Here is a 16,781-nt window from a genome sequence, read left to right as displayed (position 1 = left end):
ACTCACTCCACTCAGCATCAGTTCATGTAAGTCTCTCCAGACCTTTCTAAAATCATCCTGCTGGTCATTTCTTACAGAAAATAATATTCCATAACATTCATATACTATAACTTACTTAGCCATTTCCCAATTGATGGGCATCCTTTCAATTTCCAGTTCCTTTGCAAAGCATTCTTGAGGCAGCTAAGTGGCAAAGTGATTGGAGAACTGGACCAAGAGTCAGGAAGATCTGAGTTTAAATTGAGCCTCAGATACTTACTCTCTAGGTGATTCTGGATCAGCCACTTAAATTTGGATTGCCTCAGTTCCCTCTACTGTAAAGTGGGAGCAATCATAGTTCCCAGGGTTGTTTTGAGGACCAAATTAGATAATTGTAAAGTCCTTAGCATTGTGCTTGGCACATAGGTAATACTATGTAAATAAATGTTAGTTATGATAATGAGGATGAGGAGGAGAAGGAGACTGCAATTAATAGGATGTTGGCCTGGTTCCTGGCTAGAGAAGGCAAAAAGTCAACCTCTTGGGAAGCCAGAAAGGGAATCCTAGATTCTACTGGAGTGGAGATGGATTGAAAGAAAGGGCCATGGCAGGAGGCTGCAGGAAATGGCATGGAGAATTAGAGCCCTGGATAGAGATTTGAGACATGTGAGTTCTTATTCCAGCAATATCCTTCATTCCCTTCAACAAGTCATTTTTAACTATTTTGAACCTCAAATCAGAGCCATAGTCTTTGTGAGACAGAATTGGTTGGTGAAAGTCCCATGGCCTCAGGACCTTTTTCCCTCACTGGAAGCAGATGGAGGACCCAGCCTCTCACTTTCCTGGATGCCACAAACCCATGTGCTCTTCTCTAAGTATGGTAGCTTATTGCAGGTAGGCATATTGTAATATTACAAAATATTATTTCTCCTCTACCACCACCAACTCTCCAAAATCTGACTGTCCAGCTCTTCTACTCCATAGCTGTGTGTTTTTGGGAAAATTGCTTTATCTCTGGACCTCAGTTACTTCATCTATAAAATGGGGTGGTTGGATGATTTTTGAGTTTCCCCTTCCAGTTCTAATATTCTCCGAGTTGGGGATTTTTCTGGCTTGGAATTTGCTATAATGAAACAAGGATTCTTATTCTCTGTTCATGGGCTAGTCCTCTTATCTGGATCATTCTTCCTACCTATCTCTCCTCAGCTCCATTCTTTAGTTTCTGAATCCTATTCCCCACCTCCTCCCCCCGCCCCTTATACTCTAGGTCAGTGGTTTTCAAATGTATGTTCTCAGTGTTTTGGTACTACTAAAATTATTGAGGATCTGTCCAAACAATTTTAGTTTATGTGAATTATATTTATAGATATTTGCCATATCAGAAATAAAAATGGATTTGTAGACCCTCTGAAAGAGTTTCAGAGACTCCCAGAATTTTCTGGACTACACTTTGAGAACGCTGGTCTAGGATTTGCTCCCTAGTACCTTCCCTGTTCTTCAGCATTGGTACCTGAACTTACAACCTCCTTATTATGTTTGAGTCTGTCTTTGGTTATTGTGTCAATTATTTGCATAACTTTGTGATACTTCCATGGTTCTTTTTTAATATCTGAGAAATAAAGAGGTTGGGCTGGGAATAGGCGTTTATCTACCATAGCCAAGTAATATACTTTCATTAGATTCTTGCAACAATCCTGTGAGAGAGGAGCTGTTATTATTCCCATTTCAACTGAGGCAAACAAATATGATTGCGCAAGCTCACACCGCTAATAAATATCTGAGGCCAGATTTGAACTCAAGTGTTGCCAGCTCCAGGGCCAGCATTTTATGCATCAAACCATCAGCTGGCTGCCTCTGAGATCTTTTACAGCCCTGACATCTTGTGATCTGGATCCCTGTGTCCTGGGTGTGTGTCTTCAGAATGAGGGCTCCCTAAGGACAAGGAGTACTGTCCTTACTCCCTGTACATTTCTCCTTCCATTGTCCAGAGCAGGGCCTTGTCCACACTGGCAGAATCAAATAAGGCAGGAGGTCTTATCTGAGTCTATCCCATTGAATAAGGAGCTGGGATGGCCCAACATTTCCTTAGGAAGGTCATGGTTAAAAGATGTTTGCATGATTGGTTGGGCTGGAATGGAGTCATGTATGGGTGTACTCTCTACTCTCTCAGAACAAACCACTAGGTTGCTGGAGTGCAAGAAAGATTAATTTATTGGAAATTCAGTAGTCAAGTCCAGGGGAAAGGCGGAGAGAATATAGGTAGGGGCTAGCCAGCCAAGTAGATAGGGGACTGGGCATGGGCGAACAGGTTCTGGCTTGGGGAGGGAGCCCCTTCAAAAAATTAAGATACATATGGGACCAAAGGAAGTGGGGAGCCAGCTAGAGAGAGCTGTCCAGGAGATACAGCTGCAAAATTGGAAACCCCATCTTTCTTCTCTCTCCCATTCTTTTCCCCCTCTCCGTGGGCATCCTCAGGTCTCCCAATAATTCTTCCTCCATTCTCGAAGTTTGGGTTCTGAGTCTGCGTGTTTTCGTTGTCCAGAGAGGAGACTATACCTTCTGGTTCCCAGAGGGGTGAGGAAGGGGTTATTTACAACTGAAGTTTGGGGGGATCTAGGCAAACCGGACCGAACGGCTGCTCCCGCGACTGAAGCTCTGAGCGCAGGGCACACAAGGGCCCCCAGTGCTCACCACCAGATTCCCACTGCACGGGGCGCTGCAGACGCCGCCCGTTACTGGACGTGATCCCGACACACAGAGGTCTCCGCAGACCACTCCGCCCCGGGAGCTGCTCACACCTGTGGGGGAGAAAGAGATCAGAGGACACGTTATTTCTCTGGGTTGTTGCCGAATCCCGCCCCACAAGGGGGACATCTGTGCAGTGTCATATTTTATCTCATTTGGAAAGACTACCAAAATCCTGGAAAGTAGAAAGGAGCTGTAATTTATTTTACCAAAATGTAAGGAAAAGGATATAGTAGGTACAGATATGCATAAAGAAAGTTTTTTTTTTTTTGTTTGTTTTTTTTGTTTTTGTTTTTTACAATATCTGAGAAGCAAAATGCCTGGAAAGATTTATTTAAAAAAATACTTACAACATGTACCAAAGATACCTTGGATTCAGATTTTAAATTTCTACAGTTTTCTCAAAATCTTTAGCTGCCCAATTCTCCCAATAGAAGTCAGAACAGTCTGCTCTATTTAGAGGAAGACTCAGAGAGTTAAGCATCTCAACCCTTGTTTTGAGATAATGGACGGACAGGAAGGAAGCTCTCCTAACCCACATGTCTCCCACTGGACCTGACTCAGGAGAAAAGAATAGGTACTTCTGGCTCCTACTTGCATAGCTGAGGAATACTTTCTTTAGTTTAACTCTCCTGCTGAAAAGATGAGATTATCTAATTTTAGATTTAAAGCTGAAAGAAAACTTTGAGATCATCTAATCTAGCTCCCATTTTACAGATGAGGAAACTATGATCTGACTGGCCTCAGGTTACACAGCTAAGTGACAGCTGAGTTTCTAATATAGGTCCTCTCACATTTTTGCAGTATTTTAAGGTCCATAAATCCTTTTCTTCTAGCAACCTTATTGGGTTGGATTATTGGTGTGAACAGAAATCCATTTATAATCATTTTCTAACTTCCCATGTAAACCTTCCCCAGAGCACCATTTTTGGAACACAGAGATCTAGGCAAATTGAACTGGGTGTAAATAGTATTAGCCTCATCTTACAGAGAAGGAAACAGTGGAATCATTTGATTTAAGGTCACACTAGAAAGTGTGCCAGGCCTGCAACATACTGGGTCCCAGATTGTTAGAAGATGAGATAAGATCTCGTTTCAGGTCATCCTATTGAAGTCTAGAGTGATTAGCATCTTAGTACACTGTCATGTCCATCTGACCATTTCCTCTTGTTGTCTAACAACTCAGGACCTCAATTACTTACAGACATTCACAGCTCCAACACCTTCACACAACCTGGGGGAAAGGAGAATGGCACAGTATTAGATAGAAAGTGCGTGAAATATATATATTTATTTATATGTGGCCTTACATGCTGCTTATCTCTATTTCCAAAAGCTCCAATGAGAGTTTTGTGCAAATAAATGCAAACAGAAGGTAATGTGGATCATGGTAATCTCAAATATGGATGGAGAATGGAGAATAGAGAATCAGCGCATAGAGTCCTGAGGAAGTAAAGGGATTTACCTTTGTTCCTCGCCCTCCAGCAGCCGTTTGTAGGTGGCAATCTCAATGTCCAGACCTAGCTTGGAGTTCATAACTTCCTGGTACTCCTTCAGCAGACAAGCCATGTCCTGCTTAGCTTTCTGCAGAGCCTCCTCCAGACTTGCCAGCTTGCAGCGGGCATCATTGAGGGCAACCTCACCATGCTGCTCAGACTGTGTCACAGCAGCCTCCAGCTTGGAATTCTGGAGGAACACAAGAATTAGGGGAAGGAGATAGTGGATTGTCAAATTGTCCTGGAATCACAAACTCCCCAATGGAGGTAAATCTAATTATTCTCCAATCTTTGTGCTAAACTCTACTCTTCTCCTCCTTTCTTTTTCTCTCCCATACGCATATGCACATCAATTAGACAAGAATGACAAAGGCTTTGCTACAGGAAAAGTTTTCATGGCATCTGTCTGTCATTTTTCTTAGTGTGTCATCAGGTGGACTTGTTGGGAAATTCTTCTAAGTATAAAAACAGAACTTCTCCTGCTACAGTCTAACTAAATTAATTGTTTTGGAGAATGATCAGTGTCCACACCTGGCACTTGGCATTTTCCACTTCAGCAGTCAATCTCTGGATCATTCGGTTCAGTTCATTGATCTCCTCCTTGGTCCTACGCAGACTTTCCCCATGGCGGATCACTGTGGCTTTCATCTCCTCACACTGTAAGAGGGAAAGAAGGGTGGTATTCAATACTGACACATGGACATTTAAGGACTATCTCATCTATCCCCTGTTCCTCCCTAGGGAAAAAGATTCCATAATTCCCTCAGAGAGGAATAGCTCCAGATAAAGGGAAAATCCTTTAAAATCCTTCCCACTGGGGCTATGCAATACTACTATACCTCTCATCACTTCACTATCCTTCTCCCCACAGCAGGTGTTTCAAACCTTCCAAACCTTCTCAAGCTTCTCATGGTTCCCTCTTCTCACACACTCTGAGATGTGAACTGTGCCTCATATTTTACAGAAAAAAATTAGGCTATGAGCATCCTCTTCATCCCTCTTTCTCCTCTATATCACTCATGTAGTAATAAGAAAAGATCATAGACCTTTCCTTTTTATTTCCTTTTCATCCCTATCTCATATGATGAAGTGTTCTTTATATCTTGCCAAGGATGACTCCTCTACCTGCTCAAGTAATCCCATTTTTCCTGTTTCCTACAATAGATTACCCCTCTGTCACCCCTTTTATAACTCATTTTTATCATTCTATTTCCTTATTGCCTACAAATATGCCCATGACTCCCTAGTCCTAAAAAAAAAAAACCCATCTGATTCTCCATTCCCATTAATAATCTTTCTACATATCATCTGCCCTTTGTGGATGAACTTGAAAGTCATCCATCTACAGTAGATACCTCTGTTTGTCTCATTTTCTTCTCTTAAAGCCTTACAATATCTCTCCTGACCTCATTATTTCATCAAAACTACTCTTTCCAAAGTGACCAGTGATCTGTTGATTGAGAAATTCAATGGCTGTTTCTCAATTCTCATTCTCCTGGACCTTTTTTCAGACTTTGACATTGTGGATCACTCACTCTGTCTTCCTTGATACTTTATTCTCTCTAGGTTTTGGGACACTCTGTCCCTGGTTCTCCTCCTATAAAGACTGCTCTTTCTCAATCTCTTTTCTTGGATCTTTATTCAGATCCTGTCCTTTGACCATAGGTGTCCCAGAGGGCTCTGTCCAGCCCCGCTCCTTCTTCTCCCTTCACTTGGTGATCTCCTTAGCAACCATGGATTTAATTCCCATGATTCCCAAATCAACTTATACTCTATTCTTTCTGCAACTTCCAGTCTTACATCTCCAACTTTCATCTTTTATCTTCAACTAGATGTTTAGTAGACAGTTTAAGCTAAACATGTCCAAAACAGAACTTACTCTCTTTCCTAAATTCTCTCTTCCACTTAACTTTCCTATTATTATTTGTCCTCAAAGAATTTGTTCCCAAAGAAAACCATAACATCAGGGAGGTGATACTATGACATGCAAGTGAATGGATTTAAAGGAGGGAGGGCTATGCAAGGTCACCTGCCTTACTTTCCCCTCCAGAGTTATCTGGGTCCAGTGATCAGATATAGATCAGGACTACTGCAGATGGTCCTGGATGAAATTAGAGACCTTGGCCTTTTTAAGCTAAGGTCTTCAACAGGCCTCAATTTGACTGAGGACACAGCCATTCAGTGATTAGGCTAGGTAGCAATTGAGGCAAAGAATCTTTTTACTTTTATGTAAGAGGATAATGAAATCCTCCAGGCTCCTCAGGCTTGCAACTAAGTACCATCCTTAACCCCTTACTATCACTCATCTCCTATATCCAACCTATTGTCCATTTCACCTCTGTAACATCTCTCAAATATGTCCCCTTCTCTCCTCTGACACTGTCACCACTTTGGTGCAAGTCCTCATCATTTCATATCTGAACTATGCCAAAATGCTGCTAGTGGATCTCCCTGCCTCAAGTCTCTCCCTACTCCAAATACATCCTCTATTTAGCCATCAAAGTCATTTTTTCTAGAGTGAAGGTCTGACTATGTCATCCCCCCCCACTCAAAAAACTCCAGGGACTCCCCATTGCCTCTAGGAACAAATATAAAATCCCTGTTCGGCATCTAAGACTCTTTATAATTTAGCCTTCTCCTATCTTTCCAGTCATTCACCTTATTGCCTTCCATGTACCTTTTTTTTGGGGGGGGGAGGGTGAGACAATTAGGATTAAGTGCTGTATGAGGATAATACTTGTATCTACCTTGCAGGACTGTGAGATAATAACTCTGAAGTGCTCAGTAGAGTGCCTGGCACTCTATACAAATGTTGGTTATTGAAACAACAATAATAAAAATAATAAATTTTTACTGATTAAATTCTATTTCTGGTAGATGAGAAAGTTAGGCTTATTCACCTTGCTGCGGTACCAGGACTCGGCCTCAGCCCGGCTGCGGCTGGCGATGTCATCGTACTGAGCTTTGATTTCAGCAATGACACAGTCCATGCTGAGGTCTCTGCTGTTGTCCATCTTCACCACGATGGAGGTATCGGAGATGTGGGTGTGGAGGACTCGGATCTCCTGTAGGGGAGCATTACCAAAAGCTTATTCAGAACACATTCTTACTTTTCTGAAACTGTCCTTAAAATCCTCCTCTTTTACCTTAATATAGATTGTTTGTTGCTCACATCTTCAGACTCCCCCTACCCAGACATCCAGTCCCATGGAAACCCACAAAAATGGGGCATTTTATTTCTGTTGATGTCAAACAGACCTACAGATTTCTTAAAAAATACCCTGCCTGCATATTATAGGTAATATTAACCTTTTGCGTAATTTCTATCTGACCCACAGATTCTGTAGAAATTCCTTATCTATTTGTTTATTCTCCTCTGTACTGAGCACTGGACTTCTGCCAGAGCTTAGTTCCTTGGCAGGTTACTGGTATTTATAGCCATCTCCATGGTAATAGTGAATAACATAGTATGATGAGGCAGGATGATCTCAGGTCATTAGGACACAGCGTTTTCTGTTCCCCAAATTCTCATTGAAAATAGCTTTTTCTGGTGCATCCCCTTATTCCTCCTCTAACCTATCATCCCTTTGCCACTAGACACCACATCTTCTGCCTGATTGGTTCCATAGTTCAGAAAGGATGGAGTTCTTGCTATCATCCTTGTTTCATTGCTCCTCACCTCTTCATACAGAGCTCTCAGGAATTGAATCTCCTCTGTTAGGGCTTCTGCATTGGCTTCTAAGTCTGATTTTTGGAGGTAGGCACAATCCACATCCTGCAGAAGAGAAAGGGAGATTTAGGGATTCTGAGGCAGATATTCTTTGTCCTGACTTTACTGCCAGCTTCTGTCTCAGTTTTCATATCTGCAAAATGGGGATAATAATATACTATCTATCTCAGGAATGTTGTTAGGAAAACATTGAATTATAAAATATCATCATGTTATGATGATGATGATGAAGATGATGATGATACTAGGTGTCACAGTGGATAGCGTACCAGGTCTGGAATCAGGAAGACTCATATTCCTGAGTTCAAAACTGACCTCAGACATTTACTAGCTATATGACCCTGGGCAAGTCACTTAACCAAAAGGTGTTTGCTCAGTTTCCTCATTTGTAAAAATGAACTGGAGAAGGAAAAGTTAAATAAGCATGTTTAGAAAATTTTCATGATTTTTCACTGGGAGGAGTCAGGAAAAATTTCTAAGAATTAATGACGTTTTAGTTGATAATATGAAGGATGTCAGGTCTAGAAAGAGCGGCAGACAGGAAAGTTAGGTAGTCTTTTCAAGAAGCACAATGAAGAATTCTTTTAAATGTGACTTTTTCCAAATGCACATGATTTGGGTCTTAGATAATCAGTGGCACTCATAGATAATAGTCCTCAGGAGCATCAAATGTAGAATTAGAAGACCTAGGTTTAAGTATTAAATTTACTTAATGATTGTATGATCTTGGTCTCAAGTTACTTCTTCTAATGAATCTAAGTTTTTTTTCATCTAAAAAAATGAGAAAGTTTAGATGAGCTAATATGGTCCCTTCTATCTCTGAATCTATGCTCCTTTGACCTTAGGTACACAGTATCAATTGGGCAGGTCAGAGCTATAGGCACCATTAGGTGTCATTGTGATGCCAGAGGGACATAGGGAGTACAGGGTTGAGGGTCTGGGGTTATCCTCAAATCTTACTCTATATTACAAAGAAAGAAAGGGAGTGTGGTATGGTGGGCATTGAGGAAAGGGATACAAGGACTCGGTTACAAGATATTAGGATAAAAGTTATTAAACATCCTCCTGGGCCTTTGGCTTCCAGTATCCTTCACATGAGGGTTGCACCCTCTCCTATTTCTAATCTAGGACATCCTGGTTTGAACACTCACCTTCTTTAGGATTACAAATTCATTCTCTGCTGTTGCCCTCAGGACCACCTCCTCTTCATATCTGGTGGGGGGAGGGAGAAATTTTAGTTTCTGAGATACTCAGAGTTCAGGATTTGAGAAGAAGGAGAAAGAGAGAGAAAGGTAAGTAGGAAAGAAGGAAGGAGGGAAGGAAGGAAGGAAGGAAGGAAGGAAGGAAGGAAGGAAGGAAGGAAGGAAGGAAGGAAGGAAGGAAGGAAGGAAGGAAGGAAGGAAGGAAGGAGGGAAGGAAAGGGAAGGAGGCAGAATAGAAGAAAGGAAGGATGAAAGAAAGAAAAAGAAAGGATAAAAAAAGGAAAGAAGGAAAGAAGAAAGGGAGAAAGGGAGGAAGGAAGGAAAAATGAATTTGTATGTGACCTGAACTTTACTCCCAGAAGATGGCCTTCTGAGAATCCTAGATATCTTAGAATCAAATAGCTCATGGAATGAAAATATTCTTAGTCTGTGCAAGGAATCTGAAGAGGTAATTTTGCCCAATCCTCTACTTCTCTGTTAGAGTATTCAAACCACCACCAAGAGAACTCTACTAAAAACCAAAAGCAAAATCAACCAATCAACAACTAAAAACTTCAACAGTCTAGGAGTCATCATTATTTCCCATCTGCAAGAATAAGCTAATTCTTCCTATGGGAGGAATTCTAAGTGTCTCACCGGAAATCTTTCTGCTGAAGTGCAAGGCTGCATCTTTCTGCTCTCAAGAGACACTCGCCTGATAAAAAGTTAGAAATTGTTTTATCTCCTCCAACTAGACTATAAACCCGTGGAGGGTAAGCAGGATCATGTTTCATCTTTCTATGTTCCACACAAGTGCCTATCACAGTTGTGAAGAGAGAGAGAGAGAGAGAGAGAGAGAGAGAGAGAGAGAGAGAGAGAGAGAGAGAGAGAGAGAGAGAGAGAGAGATCGAGAGAGAGAGAGAGAAAGAGAGAGAGAGAGAGAGAGAAAGAGAGAGAGAGAAGAGGAGAGGAGAGAGATGTCAATAATCAGTAAATGTTTTTGTTAGCTGTAGATAAAGACCAGGGTTTTTTTCCTTCGTTTCAGCATACAAGGTTAGGAGGTGTTCCTCTTAGTGTTTAACAGATAAGGAAACTGACGTTCAGCTAGTGAGGCAATTTGCTTTTTCTAATTGATACTGACCACTACTTGAAGATGACATGATGGAAAGGAAATGCTTTAAAACAAGAATTTGCCTACTATCTATCAATCAGAAAATGTTGGGGTCTTGAGATGGCATGCTATCAGTGTTTCCATCCCCATCTAGGGTCCATCATCAAACACTCTTAATAGAATCCAGAAAGGTGAGAACTCTTTCTGTGATTAATTCCTTCCTGCTTCCCTCATTTCATTTCACATCATTTCACACACCTCCTACGTCTAACAACTTTCACCATTGGGAGCTCTTTTTGTTGTTGGACTCATATCCTTTCTGATGGAACTTAAATGCATTCCTGTTATTCTTTTCCCAACACTCACTTCTTCTTGTAGCCTTCCAGCACTTCCTGCACATGGTTGAGCTCAGATGCCAGGCGCCCACTGTCAGCCTCCACACACTCCAGCTCCCTCCTCAACGTCTCTATGTAGCCCTGGAACAGGGGTTCCAGATTGCTCTCACAGCATTTCCGGCTCTGGTAGAATTGCCACTTGGTCTCCAGGAGTTTGTTTTGTTGTTCTAGAAATCGAACCTGCCATTCCAGAGAAGGGAAAGAGTTATCAGGGATTTTCAAAGTGAGAGAATACCTCAGCTTTCTTGGAAAGTATGGAAACATGGATCCAAATCATGGCAGATTATCTGCATAGGAGCATGGATGAGATGATCTCTCATGGGAATGTTATCACTTCTATCCCTCAGTCTTAGAATAGAGGCTCAGCCTATGATTTCATTATTACTGGGTGGGAGACTCCCTTTCTAAGCATTGTACATGTCTCTTAGTATGAGAATCCTATAGGGGAAAGCTCATTGTCCCAGGATGACCTGATTAGAAGTTCATGGGCCCCATCTAGGAGGCCAGGGTTGTAAGCATCCTAAGAAATTTAGGGAAAATAATTCTTTTTAGAGAATTCATCTGGATTCTAGCTCTGCCATCTGTCACATCACTGTCCTCCCCTTTTTTGTATTTGTTTCATCATTTGAAAAATGAAGTTGTTGGACTAGAAACAATGGGTAGAAGATACTGGGAGGCAATCAGGATTATGCACAACTGGAAGGACATTTCTCCTCACTGGAGGCAAAGGTCAGATAAACTACTTCTCAGGCTCTGGGACAGAGAGATTCCTGTGTAGTTGTAGGTTAGACAAGATGAAATCTTCTTTCTCTAGTCTTTTTTCCTCCCTGACTAGAGGATCCTTAAGAACCCTTCCAATTTTAACTGTAGAGTTTTGTGATCTCTTCTTAAGAGTCCCCTTCTTTCAGGACCCCATTTAAGTGCCAATTCTTAAATTCTAGGGTTTCCCTCTCAATTAGTACTCTCCCCACACCTTCCAAAATTATTTTGAAGATATTTTCTATTTACTTATCTGTTCACATGTTGTTTCTTCTTAGCAGAATATAAGTTTCTTGAAGGCAGACTATTACATTTTTGTCTTTGCATCCCCAATGTCTTGCTAATTGAGATGGAGCATGGGGCTCATTGTCTAGATTGTTCTAGCCACTCTCTACCCTCCTTTAGTGCTTGACATCTGGAAGCCCCCAGCTGATAATGGAATTAATGTGGAGATGTCTTATTACTCAGCAAAAGGAAGAAGAACATTTTATCTCCATCCCCCTAAACACTCTTCCTATTCTCCAGATGAATGGGAGGTAGATGTTCTTTCACTAAAGATAGAGCTATTACTCAAACATCTTCTTTCTAGTGCCAAGATTTCTCTCCCCTTGGAAAATAATATCAAATCTGTGTCTTAACCTTTCTTCCCAAGGATGTGGGGCCCTGCAGAACAGTGGAGTGGAGAATCTGTCCTACCTGGGGAGAAGAGAGGAATAGCAATAACTGAGCCTGTGGACACAAGGCCCTGTGACCTTTGCTAGACTGCATAGCATCAAAGCCTTTAAACCTAGATTAAGGTACCATGAATGGGATCTAGTTCAATCTCTCATTTATATGAAAGAGGCTCATAGTGGATTTATCCAAGTTCTGCCTGCCCTCAGGGAAATTGTCTGACCCCAGTTCACCTTGTCGATGAAGGCTGCAAACTTGCTGTTCAGGCACTTAATCTGTTCCTTCTCCTCGTGCTTCACACACTGAGCATTGGGGTCGATTTCCAAGTTGAGGGGGGTCAGGAGGCTCTCGTTGACAGACACAGTGGTGATGCAGGGGGGGCTGGGTCCGCACACTCCGCCAGAGCGGTAGCCAAAGCTACGGCCGCAGGAGCCAGCCCTGTAGCCTCCACAGAAGCTGCGGCTGCTGAAGCCAGTCAGTCCCCTGTAGCAGGACACTCCTCGGTAGGGAGCAGCAGTGACACAGCAACGGTCACCCATCCTGGGCACAAAGGCTGAGCAGGAGCTGAAGTTCCGGATTCTACTGCTCGAGTTGGCTTGGAAGGAATAGCAAGACATGATGCTGCTGGAGAAGGGGGATGAAGTCAAGAGTGGAGATGGCACCAGGTTGTCTGTGGTAATCTGATGCCATCCCTTTTCTTATATTCCCCAGCCCAATGGGGTTGGGCAGCATAAAAACACTGAGAAAGCATTTATGAGCTTGAACTCCTTGTAGTATACACTCCTTGTATAGTAAGTATTTGTAAGTATTTGCTCACTAGCTTTTCCTGGGGACTCCTCCCCTCCCTCACCCCCAAAGGGAGACACATATCAAAGCTGGGTTAGCCTGTCTATCAGCCCCTATAAAACAGCATCCTTCTCCTGCCCTGCTGTTTTATGAAATTGCAGAATAGAGTGAAAATTAAAAAACAATTTCTTTCCTGGTCATCCTAATTGGGTTATGGGAAGTCAGACCTTTCTCTCCCTATATGACTTCAGGGCAAGCAGCTAGAAGACAGAGAGTAGGAGGGTTCACCATAGATGGGGCTTCTTGGATTTCTGAGGTGATGAAATTTGGATGTGATGTTGAGTCATCCTCACTCCTCCTTATGCATTTCTTATTTCCTTTCCTAATTCAGTTCAATTCTCCTTCTGTGCTCTTTCTCTGATCAATCTTATATACTCCTAAAAGACAACCCTTTAAATAAATTTCCTTCCAGCACTTTTCTGGGCTCAATTTGCAAAGGCTTTTTCTCATTTGTATTCCATTTTGTGTTAAGTTTGATTCATTTTCAGTAGGATAGAAGAGAATTAATTTTTTCCCAAGGAGAAAATTAAGAACAAACACCATTTCCTCAGAATTCATTCAAGCAATTCTTTCTTTAACAAACCATTGCTAATATACTATGTATATTGTTTTGTGCTAGATGCTAGAGGAGAACATTACAAATGTCTCATCTTGGATGCCTGCCTGGTCTACTTTCCCCCTTCCCAGGTTCCTCATATGGAAATGAGACATTCAGTTTGGATGGTCCCTGTTTCTGTGCTTTTGGTTTGTGTCTATTCTTCCCACAGTAGCTCTCTGAGGGTAGGTTGACTTATAGACATAAAATTAGAAGTGGGAGGGATCTTGGGGGATTGTCTTAACTAACTCCTAATTTTACAGATGAAGAAAAATGAGTCCAAAAGAGGGAAAATTAACTCCTTAAAATCTTACTGATATTAAGTGATGAAAGTCAGAATTTAAGAACAAGCTTTCTTGATCTAACTCTCTCTATAGCTGGTTATTCAAACATACTCATGCCATGTTAAATTTAACCCTCATTATTAGCATTTTCTTCATTATTATGTTTAGAGTACCAACAAAATAATCAATTCCTGATTTTCAACAGAAGAACAGATACTCACACTGAAAATTTAACAACTAGCTTTGGAGTCCAAATAAGCCATTTTGATTGGAGACAAGGGAATGGATTCTTTGAACTCTGTACTTGTTGGGGAAAACATTGCCTTCATCTGTGTGTTTGGTCAGAGCTGAATCTTCCCAGAGGAGTGTACAGATCACGACCCACAATAAGGGAAGTTGATGATGATCTTAATTAGCAGAAAACTGTGGGAAGACTCAGCAGCATCATTGTAGATGAAGCCAGCCTCTTTTGCTTTTAACTTCACATTATCATCATACAGAAATCAATTGACTCATAAAGCCCCAGAGGGCACTCAGGCTAGCCCCCTGTCTTCTGGTTACTGGTGGCTAGCCCTGAGCTGTCCTAATGAGAAGGTTTTTCCACGGAAAGACCAATCCTTGTCACTCCTCTTCCTTATTCCAGAACCTCCTTTTCCAGTATTCAGGAATTTCTTTATCAAAATCTAATCTAAGAACCCTTTCTTTTCTCTAGCTGTGCTCTAATCTGAGTCCTTATAGTTGCAGATCAACCCTATTCTCTTCATTCTGTCTTCTTGAAAGTAGTTTTGCCATAGGGAAGAAAGGAGATTTTTATCTGAAAAAAAAATTTTTTTGTCCCCTTTGGTTCCTTTCATCTTTAGCTGTTTTTTTTTTCTCCCCATTTCATTCTCACTACAGAGAGCATCTCTAAGAAGAGTGAATGATAGCTGTTGAAATTTTTTTTTGCTCCATTTTTCTCTTTGGATTGTTATTGTCATTACCTCCCTCCATTGAGAGGAAAGGGACTGATATTGAAGCATAAAGGATTCAAATGACACATTGCCAGGGAGCAGAAATAGACAGATGGTGAAATTGGCATAAATGATAAAGACCTGGAAAGGACCTGAGGCTTTTAGTTGTTTACAGGCAAAATAGCATGTGCAAGCTGCAGCTGGCTTATTTGGACTCCAAAGCTAGTTGTTAAATTTTCAGTGTGAATATCTGTTCTTCTGTTGAAAATCAGGAATTGATTGTTTTGTTGGTATTCTAAACATAATAAAGTAATGAAGAAAATGCTAATAATGAGGGTTAAATTCAACGTGGCATGAGTATGTTTGAATAATCAGCTATTTAACACATACTAGCATACTCCTGTCCATGAGCTAATAAAGTGCTTATAATAAAAAAGACCTTAGAGGCCATCTAATCTAAGGTATATTTATCTAAATGAAAATCTCCTCTAATAGTTACCCAGAGCTCAAAGCTCTGCAGTGAAGGGGAAACTATTATCTTTGGAGGCATCTCATTCCATATTTTGGAAAGTTCTAATTGCTAGGAAGTTTTCCCTTGCTGCAAGCCCAAGTGAGCTTTGCATTTCATCAGTTGGTCCTCTGGAGGCAAGAAAAGCAAATCCATTCCTTCTTCAATATAACAGTCTTCCAAAACTTGAAGATAACAATCAGAACTCTACTAAATCTTCTCCAAGTTAAACATCTCCATTTCTTCCAAGTAATTTCTATATGGCATTAATTCGGGACTCCTTACCATCCTGCCTGCCCCCTTTAGGATACCCCACAATTTATCTGTATCCTTCCTAAAACATTGTTCTCAGAATTGAACCTGGTACTCCTGGTCTGATCTGACCAGGACAGACTATAACAACACAACTACTTCCTTAATCCAGGGTGCCATTATTCTCTCAATGATCAGCTTTTTGAAATACCATAAATTGTCTTTGTGTCCCCAGCACTTAAGCAGTTATCTGACACACAATAGACATTTAATAGATGTTTGGTGACTGGTTGGTTGATTGATTTGCTTTGAATGCTTTCTCCTCAATTCCCTACCTCTTTTTATGGCCTAGTTTAGGTGCTACCTCCTACCTGAAACCTTTTTTTTTTTTCCTTTTAAATTGCATTTTATTTATTCACATTTTCTCTATGTGGTTATTTTCCATCTCTCCTGGTTCAAATACTTTTCAGAACTCTGCTGAATTGTATTAGTTTTTTCCTCTCTGGATTAATGTTACAGAGAAAAGTCAGGAGTTGTGGATCTTAGTCCCTTTGGCTGAGTGGGATGAAGAGGATAAAGGGATAGAGCTGGGGAAAATGAGGGTCTTATGGGCTTTAGTCATGTTTTTGTTAGTTCTTTTGTCATTTCTGAATTAGTGCAACCTTAAATGACTGATGAGACTGACTGAAGGGGGCATGTTAGAAGCAGAAACCAAAACATCATCTTCATGTGGATCATTGTGCTAAGACACTAAAGGAGATAAACAAAATGTTTAGCTAAGATTCACTCTCACACATCACAGTGTTTACAATCAAGTGGGAGACATGAATATGGATTGATCATTGTAATGCAACCCATGATTATTTCATAATACAAACCAAGGGTGGTCTAAATGGGCAAAAAGGTCTTTTTGGATGGATTCTATGAAAGAAATAGAAAAGAAATGTTTCCATATATTTAAAAAATTGTGATATTCATTCATAGTTGTTCTGGACTAGGTTCATTCTATTGCCTTCTGTAAATCACTTCTATTCCCTGGCAGTCAATTTCCAGTGATTAAGTGGCATGGTGGGTAGTCCAGCACTGAGTCCAGAAGACCCAAGTCCAAATCCTGCCTCAAACTTTTACTTAGTTGTGTGGACTTGGTCTAGTCACTCAATCTCTTTCAATTCCTTTAATCATTTGTAAAACATGATAACAATAGCACCTTTTAAGGTTGTGGTGAGGATCAAGAGAGGAAAAAATACATAAAGTACTTTGCAAACTAAATACTAGCTA

The 16,781-nt window shown here is 41.0% G+C and overlaps 1 protein-coding gene across 4 annotated transcripts in view; it reads right to left on the bottom strand.

Moving 5' to 3' along the window:
- Positions 1–2,167: 2,167 nt before the first annotated feature.
- Positions 2,168–16,781, bottom strand: part of LOC141544318 (keratin, type II microfibrillar, component 7C-like) — a 41,706-nt gene continuing 27,092 nt past the window's right edge. For 2 of the 4 annotated variants that reach the window (XM_074270330.1, XM_074270331.1), the window contains 9 exons: positions 12,302–12,689; positions 10,609–10,817; positions 9,102–9,162; positions 7,900–7,995; positions 7,121–7,285; positions 4,752–4,877; positions 4,190–4,410; positions 3,927–3,958; positions 2,168–2,777 (listed from right to left, as the gene is read on the bottom strand). In XM_074270330.1, the coding sequence (XP_074126431.1) occupies positions 2,593–2,777; positions 3,927–3,958; positions 4,190–4,410; positions 4,752–4,877; positions 7,121–7,285; positions 7,900–7,995; positions 9,102–9,162; positions 10,609–10,817; positions 12,302–12,685 (1,479 nt within the window). In that variant the 5' untranslated portion in view covers positions 12,686–12,689 and the 3' untranslated portion in view covers positions 2,168–2,592. Of the gene's footprint in view, positions 2,778–3,926; positions 3,959–4,189; positions 4,411–4,751; positions 4,878–7,120; positions 7,286–7,899; positions 7,996–9,101; positions 9,163–10,608; positions 10,818–12,301; positions 12,693–16,781 lie in introns of all 4 variants that reach the window. The other 2 variants (XM_074270329.1, XM_074270332.1) reach the window with 2 other exon arrangements.

Source organism: Sminthopsis crassicaudata, chromosome 5 (assembly GCF_048593235.1).
Source record: "Sminthopsis crassicaudata isolate SCR6 chromosome 5, ASM4859323v1, whole genome shotgun sequence".
NCBI lineage: Eukaryota > Metazoa > Chordata > Mammalia > Dasyuromorphia > Dasyuridae > Sminthopsis > Sminthopsis crassicaudata.
The sequence above is the reverse complement of the archived record's forward strand: the minus strand, read 5'-3'. Positions and strand labels throughout refer to the sequence as shown.